At 38.0% G+C, this 26,092-nt stretch overlaps 1 protein-coding gene across 2 annotated transcripts; it reads left to right on the top strand.

Annotated features, from left to right (window-relative positions):
• The first annotated feature begins 1,867 nt into the window (after positions 1–1,867).
• LOC121949157 (voltage-dependent T-type calcium channel subunit alpha-1I-like) lies at positions 1,868–25,604 on the top strand. 2 transcript variants are annotated; one of them, XM_088083418.1, is made up of 31 exons: positions 1,868–1,956; positions 3,125–3,261; positions 3,381–3,469; positions 5,076–5,235; positions 6,073–6,391; positions 7,662–7,754; positions 8,908–9,074; positions 9,639–9,693; positions 9,785–9,904; positions 10,226–10,374; positions 11,220–11,405; positions 11,538–11,655; positions 12,986–13,141; positions 13,269–13,382; positions 13,562–13,618; positions 13,884–13,969; positions 14,124–14,247; positions 14,608–14,676; positions 15,125–15,309; positions 15,454–15,580; positions 15,863–15,988; positions 17,163–17,252; positions 17,577–17,745; positions 18,996–19,162; positions 19,258–19,367; positions 19,496–19,629; positions 19,849–19,907; positions 21,552–21,630; positions 21,912–22,033; positions 23,460–23,618; positions 24,833–25,604. In XM_088083418.1, the coding sequence occupies exons 1-31, from the start codon at positions 1,888–1,890 to the stop codon at positions 24,956–24,958; spliced, it is 3,921 nt and encodes a 1,306-aa protein (XP_087939544.1). In that variant the 5' UTR covers positions 1,868–1,887; the 3' UTR covers positions 24,959–25,604. The 2 variants fall into 2 exon arrangements, with proteins under 2 accessions (XP_087939544.1, XP_087939543.1); XM_088083417.1 differs by having other exon boundaries at positions 24,800–25,604.
• The last annotated feature ends 488 nt before the right edge of the window (positions 25,605–26,092 follow it).

The raw sequence follows: 26,092 nt of genomic DNA, 5'->3' as shown, positions 1-26,092 counted from the left end.
TTCTTTTAACAGTGAAGTGATATACTCAATAACAGAAAATTATAGACCCTTATTTTATTGTGTACAATAACATTTCATGGTAAAAAAAATAAAAAAGTAAAGTAGGCTGTTATTATAAATCAGATATGCACAATACATTATACAGGTCAATTGTCTATATTTTGTTTGATCAATATCATATGAGGACTAAGTGCTTTATTAAATTGAACTTGATTTGCAAGACAGCAAATGCAATATAAAACAGGAACATAAAGCAAAGAACAAACAAACAAAATAAACATGCGATACCAGGGGTTTATAAAAAAAGTTCTACACAAATACAAACTGAAAACAGAGATATATGTATATATATATATACTCAATTATATATATATACTCAATCAAAGTAGAAAATCATATTAATGTATATTTTAAAAATCACATTTTGCGTGCAGAGCAGTATGAGTGTGAGTATTTGACACTACACAAAAAATAATACCTATAAAAATCAATTGTGCTGCTTATCAATGACATGTCCTAGGCTGTGATAATAAAAAAAAACCATTTTTGCATGTAATATATTAAAGATAATTCAAAAAATTCTTTGCAACTTTTACTCAAATAAAGTGTCTGATTGTTTCCACCACATATATCTCCATTATGTAAAATGAAATAAATTACTGTATTTTTACACATAGCCCTGATGTCAAACCATGCAGATAACTTTGGTTTTTAGTGCTGAGGCGTTTAGTTGTTATCATGGAGTTGTATGGAAATTAGTTTGTAACACCTGTATCAATGAAACCAAAACAATTACGAAAGAAAACAGAGACATGTCTTTGCAGAAACAATGACTCAGTGACTTAGGGGTAATCCACAATCTGTTTATTTATTTTTGTTTGTTTTTTCGCTGCCTTTCTGTCATGTCTTTTTCTCCCTCCATGTCTTTTCTTCTCAGTCTCACCTGGCTCTTTACTACTTCCTCTCCACCTCTTTCTGTTTGACCTCCCTTCAAAGTATGTGGGTCTGGACCTCATCATGATTGAGTTGGAGGTGATGAAGAAGCAGCCAGCGGTGGCACTCGCTGTACCAGAGCAAGGAGTCTCGGTCTTCTCGGAGGAGGAGCAGCTGCCCTACCCAGCCCTGGCTCCTGTGGTTTTCACCTGCTTAAAACAGACCACAAGACTACGAAACTGGTGTCTGAAAATTGCCTGTAGCCCATATCCTTTCTAGTGCTGGAAGTTTAACTTTGTCTGACCCCTGGTAAGACCAAATATGTGCAATAAGAGTGATAAAAACCTATGTGAGCTTGAACAGAAATCTCTTTCTCGCCTATATGATTGTGGTATCAGTCTTCTTTTGCTGCGTTCAGCACCTTTAACACATTTTTCTTTCTAAAATTTAGGGGGGGGCAATAACCAACTTGACAAGAAATGCCCCACAAATTGCAAGAAATTAGTAAAAGGTGACAAGAAAGTTACCTGGAAATGAACTTTAAAAAAGGAGGGGAGGATTATTAGAAAATTATCCAAAAAATAGGGCAAATGTTCAGGAAACTATATTTCTAATTATAATAATTTTATATTTAAAATTATGTCACACAAAATGTATTAATATATAAATAAAAAAGATAATAATATATCAAATTAAGTGTTGTTAAGTAGCTTGTTTCCTTCTCTCCATGTTTTTGAAAGAAATTGAATCAACTGTCTCAGGTTTCAAAGGGTTGAATTATAACAGTATTACAATATTGTATAAACTTGGGCATTATTAGTCCCATTTGGTGCCTCCAGTATGTAATCATCTGTTGTTGATGAATTATACAAACTAATGAATGAATATGATCTCATCCTTCGTGTTTTTACCTTATCCTCTTCCTCCACTTGGTTGGATTCTGTGTCTGTACTGATGGTCCTGCTTAACTGTGGGAGTCTGGGCATGTACAAGCCGGGTGTTGGGAGGAGCTCCAACCTAGAGGTTAGTATAACCTTTGCATTTACACCAGTGAAATGTACATTTACTGTGTCATAAACACCAAGTTTAAATGCAATTTAAAAAGTGCATTTCTTCTGTGTACATCCTTTCTCTCCATGAAAACACACGACCAGCACTAATTCTATCATTGCAGCGTGGCTCGATAACGTGCTGTTATGCAAATCATGCATTGGCTAAATGCTATATCGTGGTGTGAGATACGGATGTCCAATTTCTTTTTACAGATTTTATTTAAACAACTTAGTCAGGATTGCACCATCAAGGATTAACTATTAAATTTGTTTAAATCATGTTTTAGGTTTAAATATTGTTGCACCACACCGATTAAATTTAAACCACTATTTAAATCTCAGTTTAGTGTTTACTCTAAACCTAGATTAAATTTAATTCTGTTGCAAAACTTTAAACTGCAGTTTAACCTATTATCCAGGGTTAACTTTAAACCTAAAGTCAAACAGTTTTAACTGTCACAGTGGTTGCCGTTTTGAGATGGATTGAGCAAAATAATCAAGTTCTTCGAAAAAAGTTGAGAGACAGACTCTGGCTTTTATAATAATGAGTTTTTTTCTCTTTTATATTTATTAGGAGCCAACAGCATGCAGATTATATTTGTATTTATTTATAAGTATTTTATAAGTATTTGTTTATTTACCTGTTACCTGTTAATTTACATATGACACTTGTCCCTATTGATTAAACTCAGTATAAATTCTGTTTAAATAAATAGACCTGGCCTTACTAAACCAAGAATAATTTTTAAAAGTGCAAAAGATCACTGCTTATTTTAAAATCTGAATTTACTCATTTTATAACGGGTTTAACTAAACTCTGATTAGAGCTAGTTTTAGATTAAATTAAATTAATCCTTGTGGGTGCAACTCAGCCTTAAATTAAGGTTCATTTTAAACTTCACTTCACTGCTTCAGCTCGGGCTATTCTGGTTGAGCCAAAGACAACATTAACACTTTTCTGCACTTAAAGCAGGTTGAGATGTTTCACAGAGAAACTGGCCATGTCACTCCACATTTGCGACAAGATAAATTCTAACATAAAATGCCAATGATGACCTATTGTACATAAAATACTAATACTGCTTTTGCCACTCATATCAGCATAGTTGTTTCACTTTTTCTTTAATCATGTGTGCCAGGTGCTGGATTTCGTTGTCTTTGCATACTTTATGTTGGAAATGCTCATCAAGATGGTGGCCCTGGGAGTCTTTGGTTACACAGGGAGTTACCTTCGCAACAACTGGAACAAGCTGGACCTCCTCGTCAACTCTGTAGAGTTAGTATACGTTTATGTTTTCATATTTAGTGATAGGGTGTGTGAATTTTGTTTGTTGTAAATGAACGAACCCTAATTAAAAGTCTTCTCCCGGTTTCTGTCTGCAACACTTCCTCCAGGTTGTTTGGTTATTTCATGGATTCTCTCAGCATCCACTGGCCAGTCTGTCAAATGCTCGGGCCGATGCGACTGATCGGAAGAGTACCAAGTAAGTCAACATTTTAACATTTTGCTGTTTTTTAAAAACAAAGCTACAGTGGGTAATATACGTAGTAATGTTGATATTCTGAAACTTATGTGAGTAAAAGATTTCAAGCTTTCAAGCTTTCACTGTGACTCAGTGGTTGCCGATCCCTATAATAAACCTCCTAAAGTAATCTTCTTTGCATTTTTCCTTCTGCCCTTTTTTGTAGAAATAACTATTTCAAAATAAAGCAGGTTTAGGCATCTGAAACATGTATTTTGAGAACCTCTAGGACTACATTTAACACAGAGGGTTGCTACACAGTATGTAAAAGTACAGAATTTGATTTAACAATTTTAAGCGCTGGTGGTTTGGAGTATGAAAAACATTTTTGGGTTTTAGATTATTAACTCTATTTTGTTCTCTAAAATGTAAAATTCAGAATTTCTAAAAATAAATTGATCATACAAGCAGAGTTCTTTGTTTACCACAATGTGTGAAAGAGAGTGCAGGCTAAAGCAAACTTGATGTCGTTTGAAAACAAAGAAAATAGTATAGCTGGGACAGAGTAATACGCTTAAGGCCCCTAAATGGCCAACAGAGGCCCTGGCTAAACTGAGTGACAATCAGATACAGATTATAAAAGTCTATAAAAATTGAATTTACTGTTGGTTTGGACATAAGTGTTTGTGTTGATGTTGCTCCATTGTGTGCCTTGACATTAACGTTATGTATTTATTTACTGTGCAGTACGGTGATAACCGAACAAGTGAAAACACTCAAGAGAGACATACAAATACAATGAAACTAAAGACGGTCAAACAAAACAATACAAAACAAACAGGGAGTACAGCACAGGCTTAAACTGGTGGGTATACAGGCAATGTGGGGGGAAAAACAGACGTAGCAAAAATGTGTACACAGATGGATGTGTGTTTGTGTGTCTGTGTAAGAGAGACAGAGAGAGATTGGGATGATGACTGTGGGGAGGAATGAGGTTAGATATTAAAAAATAGAATTAAATTAAAAGTATTTTGTCTCAACACAAATGTACATATACCACATTCACATGGTTTCATTTTTAGCATAGATTATTGATTTAATATCATTTTTGAAACAACAGAGAAAAAACTTTAAGGGCATTACATTTAAAGATTACATTGAAAGATAAATACAACCAGGCCATAACATGACAGTGGCAGCTTTTCTTTTCTTGGTTAGTAGCAGCGAACAGTAGGATCACTTTAGCAGACGTTAACAATAAGAGACAGCGAATCACAGCTAGTGTTAGTGTTTCGATGCTGCGGAAAATGAGTAGTGAAACGTATTGAAATTTTCAGAATTGATATCAATAAATCGATATTTTTGCCCACACCAGTGGGTATTGTGAATGTGTATTTTTGTATTCTCATCATGTAACTGTGTAGACCCCAGGGCTGCTGCAATGCAAAAGCAAATGGGGGCTTAATAAATAAACAAACAGACTAAGATCGATTGAAACTGAAAGTCGGTCAACTGTCCGTCATGTGTGTTAACTGTAAACGTGTGCACATGTGATACATTATATGCTTGTGTGTGAGTTTGAGTCAAATTAACTTCTGAAGGCATCTTTCTGTGTTTATCTGTGTAGGCATGCGAGACGTGGTGACAGTACTTGTAGGCACTGTGCCCATGCTTGCAAACGTTCTCGTCCTCTACCTCTTCGTCATACACATCTTCGCTGTTGTGGGAGTCCAGCTGTGGGCGGGCGAACTACGCAACCGCTGCTTCCTGGGAGAGGACATAACTACGTAAGGACATTGCTTGGTCTCCTTTCCAGTATTTGTACTTTTCTCTTTTCTCTTGGCTGCATGAACATTGACCAACAAGGTGATCTGCCAGGTGGTTCTTAATTTATTGATTATAGTTTGGTCTATAAATTGTCCCAAAAAGTATAAACAAACAAACAAAAACAGCCCATCCCAGTTTCCCAGGACTAGAGGTGGTTTCAGATGCTTGTTTTGGCTGACTGACAGTCCAAAACCAAAAAGAGAAGATATTCATTGTACATTAAACACATACAAAAAGCTAATCCTTACATTTGTAAAGCTAAAGCCAGTGGATGTTTGGCATATTTGTATGAAAATTACAGTCACACAGAAATTCAATTGACAATGCACTGATCATTTTAATTGTCACCGATTAAAGTTCTGTCGACTGACTAAAGAAGGACTAATCATTTCCATTGTGATTTATTGCATTTGGTGAAATTGTGTCTGTGATATTGATGATATGATATTGATATGATATTGAGAATGCTTTTCCACTTTGTGTACAAAATGCTGAGCAAAACACTAACTTAAATTTCTGTGGATAAAAGCAAAATTTCATAAAAACTGTTAGTCAACTAGATGATAATTTTTAACATAATAATAATTCTACATCCTGTTTTTTTGGACATTAGGGCTTGCTTTGTCTTTACATTTCTCAGTTTTTGACTCTGTGGTTTATCTATGAATCACCAACACGACCCCCTGTATGTAAATTATGTTTTCTTAAAACTGTCATTTGTACACTAAAATCTATGTTATGATTTCTATGGCATATCAACTCTGCTGTGTATAAACTGTCGTTCTTTTTCCATCCAGAAAATACAACATGTCCTTAAGCCCATACTTCATGACCAAGTATGGTGAACATGTCCCATTTATTTGTTCGCTTGATGGCAATAACGGGATGCGGCACTGTCACGATGTGCCCCCTTATGTCGAGAATGGGAAAACATGCTCACTGGCTGCTCCCCATCATGCCTCAGCTGCCAATAGCTTCGTCCCCACGGTGGCAGGTGCTAACTCTTGTGTAAACTGGAACCTGTACTACAATGTCTGTCGTTCTGGGGACCAGAACCCTCACATGGGAGTTATCAACTTTGATAACATCGCCTATGCATGGATAACTACGTTCCAGGTAAAAAGGACTTTAATATCTGCAGAAATACAGTTTTAATGTGAGCATGTGGAAGCAAAAACATTGGGCAAAAATTGAATTTTAAGATTTGTTTAGTCTTGATTTCCTGTTTCACTTTTTAACAATGGGTCTCATTCATGAAATGTTGGTAAATCTGTGAGTAGATTTGCACATAAAACACCTTAGTGCTAAAAACTTACATTCATGAATGCTGCGGAAAACTCTGATTTCATCGTTGGCACGTGTGTATGTTCATGAATGCCAACGAATTATCAACATATAATATAAATAATATATATACGTATGGTCCATATGAGGTCACAGTGCCTTAGTGCCGCCATTTAAGTAAGAAGGAGACGACAGAGGTGAGAAGACACAGAAATCAAAATGAAAAAATAAAGTCCATACGATATGCCTGGAATATGTTGTGCTGTTGTCAGTTGTCAGAGAAACCCAATTTTATTCCATCCCAAAGCAGCTAGATCGGCAGAATAAACAAACAGAAACAGAAAGCAACAGAAACTTGTTTTTAACAAATACATAGTGGTGAATTTCTGTCTCATTTAGATGCGCTGTGTTTGCAGTTATGACGATCAAGACAAGTCTGCTGTCGGTCACAAATATGGCGCCGGGCAATTCAGAAGTGATATCTTCGGTATCCATAAATTGATTGATTGATTGATTGACATAATTTCCTGTGTCAGCAGTGGACAGCGGCTCGTTCTCCTCTTCGCCCTGCAGGCAGGGACAGGAGCAGGGGGAGCAGCTGGGCTCTGTGGGGGGCTCGGACTTGTTTGGGCTCAGGCTCAGTACTTTAGGCCATGTGATGATCTCACAAATTGTTATACAATCTGATGGCCATCGCTAATCTTTCTTTCACTGAATCTGCTAATTGCCAACTAATGTTTGTCACATTTAACTTGTATGTTTCAAAGGTGTCAGTGTATTGTGAACTTAACAGAGCACAATACCAATTTTAATGACAAGCAATATTTATCTGCATTCCTCATTCACACAAGCAATACGAGTGGTCAGAGGGGGGTGTAGATTTTGTTAGTACCTACAAAAAGATCGGAGCTACTTATATATTGATAAATGCCAGAATACACGCACATTTTCTTCTGCTAACACTTTTAACACAAGTTTGTTCTGCTGACGTTTCATGAACAAGACTGTTTCAAGACGTTTCATCCCAACGTTTTTAACTCAGAGTTTATACAAATGTCGCCACATAATTACATGATCACTTTCTGTCTCTCTCCACCCCCAGGTTGTCACACTGGAAGGATGGTCAGAGATCATGTTTCTTGTCATGGATGCTCATTCCTCCTGGAGTTTTGTATTTTTCATATTCGTCACAATTGTGAGTAGCCACCATAGACTGTATAAATAATTGATGTAGCTGCCATGACGTCACCCGTTGGTTTGTGGACTGCCATTATGACGCCTTGAATTTGACATTTTGGCCATTGCCATCTTGATGTTTTGGAGCCATAACTGACCACATTTGGTCGAGAGGGTGGAACTGTCTGGTTGAATCTGACTCACAGACTGTATCTACAACTCGTAGACAAAATATGAATAACTTTAAGCCCTAATTAAATGTAAACGGGAGAGTCATATAAAATTAGTACAGATGTCATGAACACAGAAATTAGTTATAGAGACCAAAGCTGTCCTTTGTACCAGGCTGTAAACATGTTCATTTCTGCTGTTAAGTTTGGCATTTTAACATGGAGGTCCATGGGGATTGACTTACTTCTGAAAGCAGCCTCAAGTGATCATTTCGAGGATTGGAAAAATTTTGCTTTGTGGCCACTTGTTCTTGTTCTAGTTAAAAACTTTACTGTTCTAGTAATTTTTTGGCATTAGTTGACATAATGATCTGTAAGGCTGTTTAAATAATTTCAGTAACATCTATGAAAATCCAACAACAGCAGCAAAATGCATTGAAATTGAGTTGTGATTTAGTCTAAAATACTGTATCTGTCCCCAAGCTGCACACCCAACAAGCCTGAACCCCTGTAATATTTAATGAACCTAGAATTAATAAAACCCCAATTTTTTGCTGTGATCCTGGCTTACTACAGTTCTATTTGAATAGCTTGTCCATCTGTTAACTGTAGATCTGAGTTTTATGCTGTGTTAAACCGCAGATGGGTGTTCCTCACATAATTACATGAGACATTGTTTACATGCTCTGATGTAGAAAAAAGAATAAAAGACTGACAGAACCACCCTAAAGTTATCGGCTGTGGTCGGGCCATTTAGTTAGAGGTTGAGAAATTGAATATGAAATATGCAATTTTTAATACTCTGCTTTACACAGTCTGCAGAATGATGGTTTACAAGCTTGTTGTGTTCCCCCTGAAACAGAGTTATTTGATTTGTATCATAATTTTTCTGTCAGGGCTAAATTGAATTGAGGGCAGTAATATTAAATTGCTTTATGCAATTTCCTTGAAACAGTTTTCAAACCCTTTCACTAAATATTCTGTCTTTATTTCCCCAACCAGATGGGCTCCTTTGTCATGATGAACGTGTGCGCAGTCGTCATCACCACCCAGTTCTCGGACAACATGAGGCAGGAGACAGGAGAGCAGAGTGCTGTTACTGTGTTTGTTAAATGGATTTGTCAAAAGTTAGCCTCCTGCCTACGAGGGATTTCCAGCAGATCAAACAGGTCAGTCTCTGTGCGAGCTCAAAGTGCAAGTTTTTTTTTTTTAAAGTTTTGCTTAAAACACTTAATTAACATATGATATCTGTGTGTAGAATGGTGCAAGATTATATCATTATTTTCAGGATAAAAGTAAAAATAAGTGCTGTACCCTTAAAAGTGTTCATACATTTTCAGTCAAATTTGAATTTGGAAGCATCCAGGTAGAGAAAGTGAATTATTATTTTTTATCATTTAGTAATGGATTTCACCTTGTATATTTCATCTCTCTCTCTTTTATTGTAAATCTGTATCTTTTATTATGTTTTTTTAATTTAAAACATTATGTTCTTTTTTGAATTGCCCTGTGTATGAAATGTCCTGTACAAATAAAGCTGCCTTGCCTTGCCTTGCACACGGCCTAAATGCACTTAAGCCATGCATTTCAGACCATACGCTACATACTGTTTAAGTAGGGCCCAAACAGGCGCATCACTAGAACAAAGGGTCATGTCTTCATATAACTTGAAAATAACACCCTGCTGATCTATTTTAAGTCACTTACTGTTATTTATATCCTTTCACCAAAAGACATCGTAACAAGGTGCACCCCGATGGTGGCGTCGGCAGGAATACTGCCTCAGTGGTGAGATTAATCAACAACTCTCTTCAGTACCAGCAGCAGCATCGTTGCTTTACTAACAAGGACTCACTTAACTAACTCCCTTTTCTTTCAGGTCTGCAGACCGTACATTCGAAATCTTAGGAGGTTTGTTAGATGTAAGCTCTTCGACAAAGTGATCATGATTGCTGTTTTCTTCAATATTCTCACTATGGCCATAGAGCATCATGGGCAGGTAAGCAGCAGCGTGTTTCTGTCTGCTATACCAGGCTTCTGTGAATTTCAGGTGTGTGAGGTGAATGATGGACTGAACACCTGAGAGCTTCAAAGATAGTTTTAAGAGAATATTTTGCTGTGCCGGGGAGAAGGGGAGAGGCTTTTCAATGTTAAGAGCCCCAAAGGGAATATTATAATGAGATATTAACTACTTTATTTTTCTTTACGTCTCATAACTTTTTTTTGTTGCTTCTCTTTTCTTTACATTTTGCTCCCTCTCTCCATCTATATCCCTCATCCCCGCTGTCCTCTCTGGCTCTCTCATCCTGTCCTCCTACAGCCTAAGGAGTTGACAAAAATGTTACAGATCAGTAACATCATTTTCACCATCATATTCTTCCTGGAGATGGTCTTAAAGCTGCTGGCTCTCACATGGACATACTTTAGGAGCCGAAACAACATCTTTGACTTTGTCATCGTTATCTTCAGGTATTATGATCCCATGTGGTTTCACTATTGACCTCTGTTATTGCTTTGTCCTGTAATCTGAGCATTTGTTAACCCTTTGAACTCTGCAGTAGAAATGGTCCTGCAGTGCCTACATTGCTGTTTTTGCTTATTGTAATGTAATCTCTTAGAGTGTCTTCAAATGCTTCATATCCCTAAAATCAGTGCAACCCGAGATAAAATAACCATAATAACTGATGTATGTATTGAAATAGGTGTCATTAAAAAAGATATTAAAAAATTTGGTGTTTTTATATTAAATTTTACAAAATAGTATAGCAAAATATATTGATCCAAAAGATTTTTGAAATGCAGAAACATGAACTAAATATTTCTTACCAACCATAAGTAGTTTGAACTATGCTCATCATTTACTTTGTTAGATGTACTCATTTTTATGAGTGCAAAGGCATTTTCACGTTTTTCACGTGGTTTGCACCCCAAGTGACGTAGTGAAATAATGTCATTACGACATGATGAAACAGAGCTTTTTACTCCAAAAGGAGTGAATGATGTAGTTATTATGGTTTTTATTTTAGATTGATTCAAACAGAATTATGCAAACAATGGCTGCAGGAGGTCAGTTTTTAAAGGGTTAAAATGTACTGGTATCCAGATTTCATTGTCTGGGGTTCAACTCTCCACACATTTTGTTTTCTGACCGTGACGGCACAAAAGCTGTTCAGGCGTCGAGCAAAACTATTGGGTCTAGTGTGTTAGAGGTGAATGACACTGAGTCAGCCATGTGACACTAGAAGGCATATTTGTAACAGTAGTCAGGGAGAAGTTGGTAACCGCATATTAAAATGTCGTTTGTGGTTTTTCAGTTTGTGGGAGGTAGGGGCTAAAGCCGATGGAAGGTTGTCAGTTCTGCGTGCGTTTCGTCTGCTGCGGTTTGGGAGGCTGCTTCACTTCCTCCCTCACCTGAAGAGACAACTGCTGGTGCTGAAGAGGACGATGGAAGAGGCCGCCTCGCTCTTTATGCTGCTACTGTTTTTTACATTCATTTTTAGGTATGTACACACAAATCTTTCATCCCCATGTGTCTCCGTGTGGACTTCCGTAATGTCACAAGAAATTTCTGTTAAAATAATGATGATCAGCCATGTGATGTTTGATTTTTAAATCGGTGCTTGTTTCTGCAGCATACTCGGCATGTACCTGTTTGGTGGTAAATTTGACTTCAAAACTCGGCACGAAGACACCGTCACTGACCGAAAAAACTTTGACACCCTGCTCTGGTCCATGGTCACTGTTTTCCAGGTTAGTTTTTGGCCTAATGTGTGCAATCATCATTGAATGCCTTCACAATTCAGTTTGCACCTCAACTTATTTAGTGTCTAACGTAACATTTTCTTACCACTGAGCTTTATCAGCACTTGATATACTCACTGGCCCAGCAGCCAAAAAAACATATTTTTTAGAAAAATATTTTGGCTCATTTATTATACAAATATAAAAACACTAAGAAACACTAAAGAGCTTTCAGTTTGAGACTGGAAAAAAGCGTTTATATAAATATTTATATATATTTTTAATGTCTGTGACATATTGATCAGATATAGACATTGAAACTGTAGGTTAGGTGTAATTGTGCTGTGCAGATAATGGTGTAGAAGTGCTGCTGGGTCTTTGCGGTGATCACATACAGATGCTAATTGGATACTTTTGGGACCAGATGCACAAAATTCATTCATGACTAAAACTGTGTATACATGCAAAGGCAGAAATTTGAATATGATTTTTTTCATCAGATGTATAAAGACATACATACACCTGATTCTGTTTTATAAATCTCAGTCATTGTGGTGCTTGGTGCACGTGGACGAGCCTCATTTCTATACCCACAGTTTGCCATAAATGGATGTAGAAACACCCTGAAACATTGTTTGCATACTTGTGTCTCTCCACCATTCATTAATTCTGTCTATGAGAAATACGGTGAAGAAGTACAGTTTTATGGACTGTGTTGCATCATCACATTTTTGCAAATCACTATTGTGGTAAATCTTAATTATCTTCACTATTAAACCTCGGATCAGTGCTTCATAGTCCTTATCTTGAAATTGACTTTGCAAACTGCTTCACATGATGACACTAAACAATCACTAACAGGGAGATTATTGTCAATGAAATTATAAAATTCATTGCTCATAAATAATTTATAATCAACATTAGAAATATGTGATAAATTACAATAAATGTGTCTTTGATTGACATTTTACAGAGCGCTATGTAGCCTGCAAAAATAATAACAATCAGTGCACCTGATTAACAACCTAAAAACAATGTTAGTTACTCTCTTAATTTATATTTAATCTCGTCCTTATTTCACCTTCTCCTGAACAATGCTTGAAGTGTGCATATTCTCACCACACAGTCTTTCTTTATAAATACCAGTTACAAGTCATGAAATGTGTTTGCATGGTTTTTATGAGCACAGACTGGTTATGCTTGAGGTGCACCGGGCCAGTGACTGGCCAATCAGCTCTCCTGGCTTAAACTTTTACTGGACCCAGGCTATGGGGCTATTGGTTATATCAAACCCTGCTTTGTCTGTGCTACTCTGTTTTCTTAAATCTCACCTATACAGCTTCTGACTCAGGAGGACTGGAATCTGGTGCTTTACAACGCCATGGCTGCCACCTCCCCGTGGTCCGCTCTCTACTTTGTTGCGATCATTGTGTTGGGTACACACGTTCTTCTCAATGTACTTGTGGGCTTAGTGGTTCAGAGCTTCCACACGAGGGTGAGGACTTCTGTCTCAGTTTTCTCCAAGAGCCAAATGTTTGACACCAAGCAATAACAACAGCACACAAACTTACACACACATGTATGTATGTATGTATGCCATGCTTTACCTTCTGTTTTTCCAGGACCCCTCAAGTACCAGCGAAGACTCCTCTCTCTCTCCCTGTGGGCCCGACAGCTCCCCTCCAGCCAGCTCGACTTTTGAGAACTCTTCTCAGACAGACGACCGCGAGGAACACGTAAGTTCACAAAGAGTCATACGTTGGTAACTGTGGCTTTCAGGATCTGTTGAGAGATAGTACTTGTGGTGAACAACTTGTTTACTGCTCCCTGATTACAGTTCTGAGACTCAAGGTGCTGTCCTTACACAAACATAATCACACACACCTTCACTCAGCTCTGTCTCATGATGTTTCAGGGCTCTCTCTCTAGCAGTGGGTCTGAGGAAGACTCTGCATCCACCCAGGAGGACAATGTAAGTACTTTAAAGGGAAGAGTTAAAGAAGACCAGTTTGGGATACAGCTGAGAATTATTCTTGGTTTAGGACTACACAAGGTTTTACATGCAGTAATGTGGCAGAAAGTGAGGCAATTTGTTCCCCTTTGGTCTCTTTCCTTCTGTTCAAAGCAACATTTTGCTGGTGCACCACATCTCTCTAGTGTCACTGGTGGCTCTTGAGTATTTTGTTTGTGCTTTTGATAAAGAGAGGCTGCTGAAGCTTTAGTATTCACCCCTGCAGGGATCGTTGAAGTGGATCCAAAAAGTGGTCCGCTGGTGCAAAGAACGTGAAGAGTGGTCATTTTTCGTCTTGTCCCCACAGAACAGGTAGGTCTCATTTACACACAAAATGTAGGGACACAGGATTCACACTTTGAAAATGTATTTTATATTACACCATCACTTTTATTTCCACTTTATCTTCCTCTTATGTTTAACTGACTGTAGCTGTTTTAATTGAAATGTGTGTGTGTTTGTTTAGGTTCCGCATCTGTTGCCAACGTGTGATCTCTCACAAGATGTTCGACCACATGGTTCTGCTCTTCATTCTTCTAAACTGTGTCACCATTGCTATGGAGAGGCCTGGAATTGACCCTGAAAGCACGGTGAGACACCTTCAATTACTGTAATTTTGAAGAGAGATACACTTGAAACCCTGCAGAGTGTGGAGACACACAACTCTATTCAGTCAAACATATAAAGGCATCGTACAATAACTACAGACAGATATACACACACACAAACACACACACAAAAGGACTGCACATGTGTGTCTACACTATAATTATACTACATGTGATGTGGGATGAGAGCAAATACAGCATCACTGCAGACTGAGAAACACAGACCTACACACAGTCAAGCTGAATGTTTTACATTTCATGAAACAAATAATATGTATGAGTTTGATTATATTTAATAGAAAATACAGGCAGATGATAAATAAATCTCACTCTGCCCTCCAGGAGCGATGGATCCTGAACATGTCCCGTTACTTATTCTCTGGTGTGTTCCTGGTCGAGATGCTTGTTAAGGTAAACATCAGTTAACGTCTGTGTTGTTTTTAACCATAGAGGTTATAGAGAAAAGGCATTATTCTTTATGTAGGTGTTTGATTTTAATGATGAATATGAGTATTTGGCTTCTGAGCTGTTGAGTAAACTTTCCAAACCCTGCATGGTCAAGATCATATAAAAGAAATAAAGGAACATGCTTACATACCTATGTTGCAAATTACACAGTATGTAAAAAAACCCCCACAAAAAAGACACCAAAACAAAAAGCAGAGGCAGAGAAGAGCTCACATTCATTTACATCTGGACCTTTGAAAGGCCAGAAGCTAATTATGACAATTCTTAAACTTTGTTATATTTTTGGATCATTTTGTAGCTCAGACTTTCATCTGTCCTTCAAGAATGTTTCAAACAATCCATAAAATTGTACTGATAATTTTCAATGCGTGTGTTATTGCTGTAACACCAGGTTCTAGCTCTGGGTGTGGTGTTTGGGAAGGAGAGTTACTGCCGCTCTACCTGGAATGTCATGGACGGTTCGTTGGTGATCCTGTCTGTTGTCCACATTGTTATCTCTTTGGTCAGTTCGGACAAAAATAACATGCTGGGCATCCTCAAAGTTTTGCGTCTGCTGCGCACACTCCGCTCACTGAGGTACAGAATAATTTCTTTAAGTATAGAGGTTTGATTTCTGTTTGTGTGGGTTGATAGCAGTGCATATGTTCTGGCACGGTTTGTGTGTAAGCATCCCACCTAATTTCATATTTGGGTCTGTTTGTTTATGTTTGTGTGTTCCAGGGTGATCAAGCGAGCCCCGAAACTGAAGCTGGCTGTTGAGGCTCTGATTGCCTCGGTTAAACCCATCGGGAACATTGTTCTCATTTGCGTCGCCTTCCTCTTTTTCTATGGCGTCCTTGGGGTGCAGGTACATTGGCACACACACACATGCACACACACAAACAAACAAACAAACAAACACATAAGCTGTTTTCTCATCTACTCCAAACTCCATGCAATCTCCGGAACGTCGGGTTCTATGAAAATGAACAACATGACCCCTGACCAGCATACATAGTAAACACCTCTGTTGAGAATGTACTCCTGCAATTTTTGGCATTAATACTGATAGCTTTGATGCAGTTGAGATGTTTTCGGGACAGTGTTAACTCTACATACTCTCTGTTTTTGTCTTACACAAACACTGCAGTTGTTCAAAGGGGCGTTCTTCCACTGTGTGGGTCAGGACACAAGAAACATCACCAACAAAACCGACTGTCTGTCAGCCAACTATCAATGGGTACGAAAGGAGTACAACTTCGACAGCCTTCCTCAGGTACAGTCGGATTTTAATTGATTTCTGTGAATATACATTAAAGCTGTTTAAATATAGTAAATTTGCCTACTGTGTAATACAATACATACAGTATTTAATCACTGTCTAAGAGTGAATATGCATCTGCTGCTAAGCCTCATAAAGTAATACAGAGAGAAAATTACTTGCTAGTATTGCACTTGCTGAGGAGGAGCTGTGTTTAGGTCTTTATGGTTGTATGTTAGATTTATATCTCAAAAACTCCCCAACAGATTGCATTAAAATTTATTGTTCTTGAGATAAACTGACACAATTCATGAGACTTTGTACAACCAAATTTAGAGGATACATGCACATATTGTCTTTGAACAAACTTGCAAAGTTGGATTTTATTTCACATAAAAACAACACCACAGTAACTTGATGAATTATTGCCTTTAATTCATTGGCCATGAGTCTGACTTTCTTGCCATCGTCAACAACTTAAAATATGTAGAATGCATCCTGGTTTCTTCTAAATGGACAGTTCACCACAGGTGACACATTTTTCTGTCACCTGTGGTGGTATTTATTAGTCGAGATTGTTTTGGTGTGAGTTACAGAGTGTTGGAGATATCAAAATGTCTGCCTTCTCTCTAATATAAAGAAAGTAGATGTGGGGCTTAAAGCACACAAAAAAACATTTGAAAACTCAACAGCAATATCTCTTTCCAGAAATCATGACCCGGTTACTTAAGATAAACCACATACCTTGTTGTGAGCAGTTTCATGCGGGCACTATTTTCTTTCCATCAAATTACACCCACCAGTCGTACTGCTGCTCAGAAGGAGTCATGAATCTGCTAGCTCACTTAGCACCACTGAGCTTACTAATGTCACAGCTCAGCTGAGAAGGATGCCAGTAATGTTTACGTCTCACACTGTCAAGTGCACAAGCCTGTCGTCCATGAGTAAATGCACTGTGATGATACACCAAAACAATTAAATTAGTAAATAGAACCACAGGTGAGAGGAAAAATATGTATTTTTGATTTTTGGGTGAACTGTCCATTTAAGGTTGAATAAAAGAACAAAGAAAAACATCAGCTAATTGTAATGAATGTATATCCCGTAACAAAATAAAAGATCTTATAATACTAAAACCTGGAAAATCAGTGTGTGTTGACTTAACAGTTATTTCTTTTCTGTCATTCAGGCGCTGATGTCGTTGTTTGTAATGTACTCTAAGGACGGCTGGGTGAACCTCATGTATGATGGTCTGGATGCTGTGGGAGTAGACAAACAGGTATCTTTTGCTTCCAATATGTCTGATTTGTATTTTTCTACGGTTATGTACATGATAAGGAAACAATGAACAGTGCAGACTATACTGTGATTGATTACACAACTCTGGCAAGTTTCATGATTGTGAGCTTCATTTTGTCACGGTACAGAAATAAAATGGGAACTATTGATTAAAGTGAATGCAGCAAGCACATGTCAATATGCAGAGAGAGAGATATAAAATGCACGGATTGTTTCGCCATCTTAATACAGGAGTGTAATAAATGTATTTTCCCTTTTATGCACTAGAAAGTTAAATATGGCGCCTTCTCTCTTTTCGTCTCAGCCTGTGAGGAACAAAAACGAATGGGTGCTGCTTTATTTCATCTCCTTCATGATTGTAAGCTTCTTTCTTCTGGACATGTTTGTTGGTGTGATGGTGGAGACCTTCCACCAATGTCAGCAAGAACAAAAGAAAAATGCAGAGGGAGAAGCATCACAAGGCCAATGCAGAGGTATGGAGAGTGAAGTGGCTTGTTGGTGGGTTTTGTTTTTTTTTTCAGTATTGCCTCTCAGAGTTGAAAAAAATCAAAACAGAAATATTGCTTTGGTAACGCGAACAGTGGCTAAACAGGAAGGCATGGTTGATACAATACAAGTCTGATGTATGTGACTTTATCCAAATTTTATTGTCAAAGACAAAAGCTGCAGCTGGAGATAGTGTTGAGCCTCTTGTGTTACAGAGGCACAATGTCCAAAATGAACTTTATGACTCACCAGCCAAGGGGGGTAGATGAAAAACCCACTGACCAAGCATATTTTTTAGTGGCCATTATATATTGCCTCTTTGGTTTCACATATACATTCATTTCAGTACATTTAATTGAGACAATAAGGTATTATGTTGAATACAAACTTAAAGAAGGGGCCAAAGCAAAATCTGACGCAAAATTATTCAAGTGTATTGAAAAACTCATCACCACAGCTTAGGAGCAGCAGTGCAGTGCGCCCCTAAAAGACACAAAAACAGCATATTTTATTAATTTCATCACTATTTTGGTATAGACATTTACCTGCCAGTGTGGAGTATAGCCTTCACTTACCAAACAATAAGATCTACCCACCTCTGGTGCTTGGCAGGTGTTGATTTTGGACCCTGCATACACATAGTCATTCTAGCTGTTTTCATGCACTGTTCTTTCGTATACCCACGAAAAGTATAGCACCAGAAGTCGTTTATAACCCACATAATTGTAAAGGCTGCTATCATATGATCAACATGCTTATGGTTGTAAAGAAGGAAGTTGTATGAAGGCCAAAAGTGTGTGTAAGGAGGCAGGTTGGGGTGGTAGATGGGTCAAACAAACACAAAACTTTTCCCCCACAAGTTAAGAACGATGTGAAACAGAGTCAACTTTGATTTTTTTTAACGTACGTCGTCACCATTATTATTTTTCCGAAACCTAACTGATGTAACTTTATGTATGCAACGTGACAATGTCATTTGTGGGCTGTTAGTTCATTAGATATATGAGGATGATTTATGAGGATACGTTGCAAGATTTGATCCATTAAGACAAAAAAAAATAATGAGTGCAACTCTGAATGTGCATGACTGATAGAAATTTGTCTCTCTTTTCTGTCTGTGTACATCTGAAAATCTGCATCTTTATGTTTGTGTATGTCTGTGTCTGTGTGTGTGTGTGTGTGTGTGTGTGTGTGTGTGTGTGTGTGTGTGTGTGTGTGTGTGTGTGTGTGTGACAAGACAAGTTTGTTTCTGAATCTGAGCAGATGCCATATTACACACATTACTCCCGCATCCGTCGGTGTATCCACACTCTGTGTTCCAGCAACTACCTAGACCTCTTCATGGCTGCTATCATTTTCATCAGTGTCTTGATGATGGCTTTTGAACATCATAATCAACCTCCGGTAAATGCACACACACATACACACAAACACAAAATTAATCTGCATTGGTGCTGTGAGGGCGCAGAAATTTACGTGCGTGTGTCTGTGTGTTTCAGTACATAGAGAAACTCACAGAGTATTCCTTCTATGTGTTCACCGTCATCCTGATCATGGAAGTCCTGCTGAAGCTTGTGGCATTTGGTGCACTGAGATTTATACAAGTCAGGTAACACACTAGAATGAGGTGGAGTTTAATTTCCTCAATTGCTGTTGCATGTTGCATTGTCGGTGCCAAAAGTGTGACATGATGTTGTGTGTGTGTGTGTGTGTGTGTGTGTGTGTGTGTGTCTTTAGTTGGAATCTGCTGGATCTCGCTGTCATCTTGGTTTCCATCATTAGCATCGTTTTCAACAAGATGAATATGGCAGAAGTAATTCCCATTAATCCCAGCATCCTGAGAGTCTGTAGAGTCCTCAGACTAGCACAAGGTATGCACGCACGCACACACACACACACACACACACACACACACACACACACACACACACTCAACAAAGGGAAATCTTTTGATTCTATCTTTAATTCTGTCTATTCTTTACGATATCTTTGGATGTCAAATGTCAAATTAAGTGTGTGTGTGTGTGTGTGTGTGTGTTGTGTATGCACGTATACAAAGCTTTTTTATTATCTCCGTTGTGTCTCTTCAGTGCTGAAGGCCAAAAAGATACGAGTTCTGCTGAAAACCATCATCAGTACGCTGTCACAGGTAAACACTTTATAATGTCTGATTCATTATAAATGTAAAGTGAGTATGAACAGTTTTGTTTTGCGTGGGAATAAGCACGCTCATGCTGCATTGGCGCTCGAGTTGATGATTACAGCGTGCAGTTAGTGACCCTGAAGTTTCTCTCTGTCCTGTTTGCACACTTGAAACTCGACAACAGTGTTGCACAGTTTCGTTATTAAATTTGCATACTAATAAAGATCAAACGCATCACATAGAACCTCATCAAGTTGCTTGTACAGCAGCATAAACAGATTTCTAATCATTTAAACAGGCTTGCAACAGTTTTTGAAAGTAATTGAAAGTGCTTGAAATAAAAAGGAAAAAAATAAAATATATGAAAGTGCTCGGATTTATCCTACTGGAACCTCTGACTTTGAGCTTCTGTTGGTTGTAGGTTATTGGACTCTTCGAAGAAATTCAGCTTTGTGCTAAATTCAGAGGTTTTGTGGGCCAACACAAAACACAGTGCAGACCGAGCTCTCCATGAGTCCTTTTTTTCTCATAGCAGCAGTTTTTCAATTGCAGGGTGAATAATTGATCTGACTGTCAGTTCTCAACTGATCCAATCAGATCGATAGATGTGAGGAGCAGCTGTTTGTAAATTAATGGAAACTTTTAGACCCAGTAAAGTGCCTGGTTAAGTTTCACTTTAATGGCATCTGATGTCCTGCTGCTCTGTGTCTGCCCCGAGTACACTCTGCGCTGCGACAGTGTGCTGTCATAAATAACAGAACTGTATAAATATTCCAGTAGCACTCCTAATAACCAGTCTAACTCCAAACGTAGAATATCTATTTGTGTCAGCAAGTGTTTTTATTATAGCGGCCTGCCACAAAAAAATGAATGTATGTCAAAATACAGCACAGCTGTTTCAAATGGTCTTCAAATTGCTGCGCAAGTTAAATTTGGCACAACTAGGCCCGTCAAAAGCTTTAAAAAGATTACAATTTTATATGGTTCTTGGACTGGTATATATGAGCATTATTTGAGTTATTGGTACTTCATTTTGAAATAATTTTGTCTTTAAAAAGCTTCAAAAGTCTTTGAAATGTCTCATAACAATAGAGTGGCAATCCTTTAGGATAAACACGAAGGACATCCAGGCACTCCTAAAAAAAATGCAAACAGGTGAAAGGTGATGAAGCCTTCATTATGGTGGAGAAAAAAAACACACAAACCACGTTTCGACCGCTACCGGTCTTCGTCAGGGCTTTTCAATAATTTAGCCACTATAATAAAGGCGTTTTAATGCAATTCCTCCTTGATTATCAAGTTTTTCACATTTCTGTGCCTGGATTTCCCTCTGTTTATCCCGTTGGTTCCCATTTTCTATGAACACTCGGCACAAGTGGCAACCCTGTCTATAGGGGTATGTGACAGTTCTCCACAGTGCAGAGGGAGGAAGTATTGAGTTTGCAGCAATGAATTAATACAACAAATAGAAATCTTAAAATGGCGAAATTTTTTTAAAAACTAGTCATTAGTAGAATTTAAGGCCTGTCTTCAGTTAAGGCTTGTAGTTCCATGTGGTTGAGGTACATAATGGCCCTGGTCCCTGGCTGAGGATTCACAGTATCATTGTCGTGTCTGGTGTGAGGGAACTAACATGCATTTTTTTTTCAGGTTGGAAACATTTGTCTGCTCTTCACGTTCTTTTTTTTCATTTACGCTGCGCTCGGAGTGGAGCTCTTTGGCAAGCTAGGTAAGTCACACTGCAAGCAGAACACACACATTCACATAGGCTTGCTGCAAAGGATCATGGTCCCAGAGCTGATCCCACATGTGCCCAGTTTTCATATTGTTGCCACGGAGAACAAGAAACCCTTTTGCTTAACCTCAATGAGCTGTCTGCCGCAGCCATCCCAAAGTGTGCACTTGCTAATAGTCTGACACACATATCTGAAGCACGTTATTGGTTGAAACCATCACGTCCACAGTGCAGTAACATCAGTATCTGCATGTCTGTGTGTCTCTGTTGATCAGAATGCACTGACGATTACCCGTGCCAGGGTTTACATCGCTACGCCAACTTCAAACACTTTGGGAAGGCCCTGCTAACGCTCTACCAAGTGTGCACCGGAGACAACTGGAGCGGGATTATGAAGGTATGCACACACACTCACACACGTACTCATGCATGGATATACACAAACTCTATACAAACAGTATGTAATTCCCTGACCGCTGAGGGAGATGTGATGTCAAAAATCCCTTACATATGGGATAATATCAGACAGTTACAAGCATTGAACATATATTTTTGAGGGTATTATCCCGCTGATATCATGGCCACTTGCCAACAAAAATACAATTTGTTAAGTTAATACTGGCGCATTCATTTAGAACTGCAAACACCTTTATCATGTCAATTTACGCTGTTCAGTTTTCACATTTCAGCCAATGAGAGGGGGATCACTCTAAAGTGCGATTTTGTGTGCAGGATTGTTTAAAAAAGTGAGATATGTTTAACAGCATTAGGTCATTTGATACAAGGTTTTATGGGAAGTAGAAGTCCCTGATTTCACATTAAAGACAGTTTGATAACCCTTTAATTTAAGGATCTGGAATATTATAATATTATATTTTCTTGGAAGTGTCCTGAAAAGAAACTAGCTGTTTGGTTCTCATTATAGAACACAGGGAGTGTTTCAGTCAGTGAACACAGAAGGGAATTAATGGGAAATTTTTAGTAAATTACAGAACTATAAAATAAAGTGTTACAGTAAAGTTATAAACTAACAGATCCTTCGAGTTGAAGCTACAAACTTTGTTAATTTTCTACATTTTTTAGGATATTTTTGCAGCACCTAGGGGCCGTACACATGCCATGACTTTATCCTCCTGGAAAGCGCAGTGCTACTCTACTGTCCACTCTGTGCCAACTTTCAGGAGCGTGGAGTCAGGTTGCATTTTAAGTTGCTAAGCAGCCATAAAATGCACCATATCTTAGCCATCTTACTTGAAATCCTTAGTGCAGAGCTGGTCTTCTTCCAGGTGTTTTCCAAGTTGGCCTAAGATACAGTAGATGTATGGAAAGATGCGAGAGATGTAAAGCTCAGGTTATCCCCGCATGAAAATAAAAAAATTAAATTAAAATGAAAACTTGGTTTAAAAAATTACCAATAAATTTACCCTCTACCTTCTTCTACCTTCTAACTTCTCCTAAAATTTACAAAAGGAGAGATGTCTGCCGGCTGTGCATGGTGGTTCCTCATCACATGACACGCGGTGCACGCTCCTGCGTTCCAAACTTGAACTCTGTTCATCTCATGACGTGGCTGATGCGCCCTGAAACATAGGCATTCAGGAAGGCATGTGTATTGCAACAGTGTCGACATGGCTCACGAGCACGCCCGCCCAACAATACAATGGAGCATGCAAAAGGCTGTTACATTTTTAAACAAGCACAAATAATAACTACTTTGGTTATGAAACTGTTCAGATATCACAGTAAGAAGGATTTTGTGATGTCTGCGTCAGTCTGTGCTCCAGTCCCTCTTCCTCTCTGATTATTGCTCTGTGCGTCTCAAGGACACACTGAGGGAGTGTCGTCCTGGTGATGACAGCTGTTTGAGCTATCTGTCCTGGGTCTCTCCGATCTGCTTCACCAGCTTTGTGGTTATGGCCCAGTTTGTGCTGGTAAACCTGGTGGTGGCAGCCATCATGCAAGCTCTGGAGGACATCAGCAAGGTACAGTTACTGCAAATGCACAAACAAAGACAGCACACAACATGTAGCCATTCTTTGATAACAACAGGTCAGTAATTTTATTATATTTCTATCATTTTCCTTTGATGTTTCCCAAGGATAACAATGTAATCTGTTAGTAATTATAGTGAAAACAGATTCATTGTCTTTATTTTGCCAAAATATTGAAATTAATTACAGCCTAGAAAGTATTTTGAGTGTACAGGTCAGCATGAACATGAAGCTTACAAATACTCAACATATAAAGAATAAAGTTTCCAACAATAAATGAATAATTAGTTAATATTTACTGCAATTTAAAATTAGTTTTACTTTTAGTAAATTTAATCTGGAAACATCTGATAATTAACTCAAAACAAGGGAGTAAATTCAAATATCTGTCCCAGTATGTGGTTGTTTTTTCTACAATAAGTACAAAATAAACAAAACACTGCATCTTTTTTTAATGTAACATATTCTACTAAAAAAAACCCCACATTGTCATCAATGGGGTTGATTTACCAATAAGGTGCAGGGCAAAGTTGCACATCCAGATCAGTCAAAATCAGTCACAGGGTAAAGATGAAATAGTGTCGCATCATTCCAGGAACATTGGGCCTCATTTACCAATATCTAATTAAGTTTTTTCCTAAATTTGTTTGTAAGAAAAATCCTAAGAAAAGTCTACATCAGATTCCTGACGTGTTCTTAAACCCCAGAATTGTTTGCACCTGTGTAATGATGTCCTCATAGGTTAAGAGCACGTGCCAGTCGATCCTAATTAGCATAGGTGAAAATCCCCATAAAAAGCCATGAGGTGGGAGGTTCATGCACGCACACACACACACACACACACACACACACACACACACACACACACACACACACACACACACACACACACACTAACACAGGCTGAAGCTGAGGAAAAGTAGGGACAAAGGACGGTCTGCAGAAAGTGGAGCAAAAAATAAATGAATTAAAAAAGAACTTGTTTAGAAGTGGTGTAAAAACATACCCTGTACTAACTCAAAATCAGCTACAAAGAAGTAAAAAGCGAGATTGTGCCGTGGGAGGAAACGAGAACAAATTCATAACAACAACAATAATAAAATAAACCAACTTTGAATTCTGACTTTGAGATTGAAATACCAATGTAACAGAAGAATGTTTTAATACTTCAGAACAAACCTACTCATTTGTCTCTCCCTCCGGAGGAGGAGGAGGAGCTGGACAATGAGCGGGCCCAGCTGTCTCCGTCGCAGAGCGTCAGATCCAGCCCCAGTCAAGCCAACACAAAGAGATCCTCTCAGCACACACACACAGATTATTTTACGGTTTAAAGCAGAAATGAACTGTATGTACATTTGTTTGTACCCCAGGTGTTCCTTGGCTGTTTTTACCTTAACAGAGATATTTGGAGATCTGTTATGTATTGATGTAAACACTGTAAATAAGATATCTTTTATAAATGTTATTCAAGTTTCATCTAAATAGAATGATTAAGAGATGTATTTCATGAGATTTGTTATAGTGATGGTTAACATATTGATGGAAACTGTAAATACAGTGAGTGTTAATATGATTATTTTAAATGGATGTGAATGTGAATATAAGTGTTTGTCTTGTGTTCTGTGTGTTGTTATTCTACTTTTTATTCTCTTTATATTAACTGTGTATATTGTATATTCATTGGGACTTGTATGTTGTGAGAATATGTAAGATAAATAGAACAGACTTGATTTACACATAAATAACTGTTGTGACATTTTTTGTTATCAACAGCACTCACTACAGCACAGTGTTTTTAATATGCATAGTTGTCGCTCCTCCTGTGTGAACACTACATGTATTATGGAACTGGGATACAGATGTGCTCTGTATTCAAACACGTGGAGCCCTTTACATCCTCTGTTTTAACTATGTTCACATATGTACATTAGTTTTCAGTCCTTTTGAATAATTTGTGACAGTGGCAGGAAATTGTCCAACATTTGTTAGTTTCCTCCTCTCTCACAACTAATTAAAGAAAATGAAAGTAAAGAATTGTGCAGGCATTTAGTTATTTGGGATGCTGCTCCACCTGATCCTGTAAAGATCAAAGATAGTAAAGTTTAAAGTAAAGTATATTGTGTTGCGTGGACTTCATATTAGAATACTTTGGTTTTTAAAGCTGTTGTTTATTCTGAATATTGCAACCAGTGTTAAAAGGAAAAGAAAATCTAACTTTTCTCTTTTTTTAAATCAATGTCATGGCACACACAACATAAGGTTATATTACAGATTACCTTTGGTCATATGGTCAAACCATTTTTGCCTCTTTAGTAAACTCAACATACTAAATTTCAGTGCATTTGCAGGCAGTGTTGGAGAGGTAACTTTTGAATGGTGATGGGTTACATATTGGTCATATTGTAAAAACTGTAATAAATAATATCACTGTTTAAATTACTTAAAGTTGATTACCTTCTAAGCTC

This window comes from Plectropomus leopardus, chromosome 10, assembly GCF_026936395.1.
Source record: "Plectropomus leopardus strain MGB_pleo_1.0 chromosome 10, ASM2693639v1, whole genome shotgun sequence".
Classification (NCBI taxonomy): domain Eukaryota; kingdom Metazoa; phylum Chordata; class Actinopteri; order Perciformes; family Serranidae; genus Plectropomus; species Plectropomus leopardus.
The sequence above is the reverse complement of the archived record's forward strand: the minus strand, read 5'-3'. Positions and strand labels throughout refer to the sequence as shown.

Excerpts from the sequence above, each read along its gene's own strand:
- LOC121949157 (XM_088083417.1), top strand. The coding sequence starts at position 1,888 with ATGGTCCTGCTTAACTGTGGGAGTCTGGGCATGTACAAGCCGGGTGTT. Across the intron at positions 5,236-6,072 it reads CTGGGAGAGGACATAACTAC|AAAATACAACATGTCCTTAA; the intron begins GTAAGGACATTG and ends TTTTCCATCCAG. Across the intron at positions 14,248-14,607 it reads GAATTGACCCTGAAAGCACG|GAGCGATGGATCCTGAACAT; the intron begins GTGAGACACCTT and ends TCTGCCCTCCAG.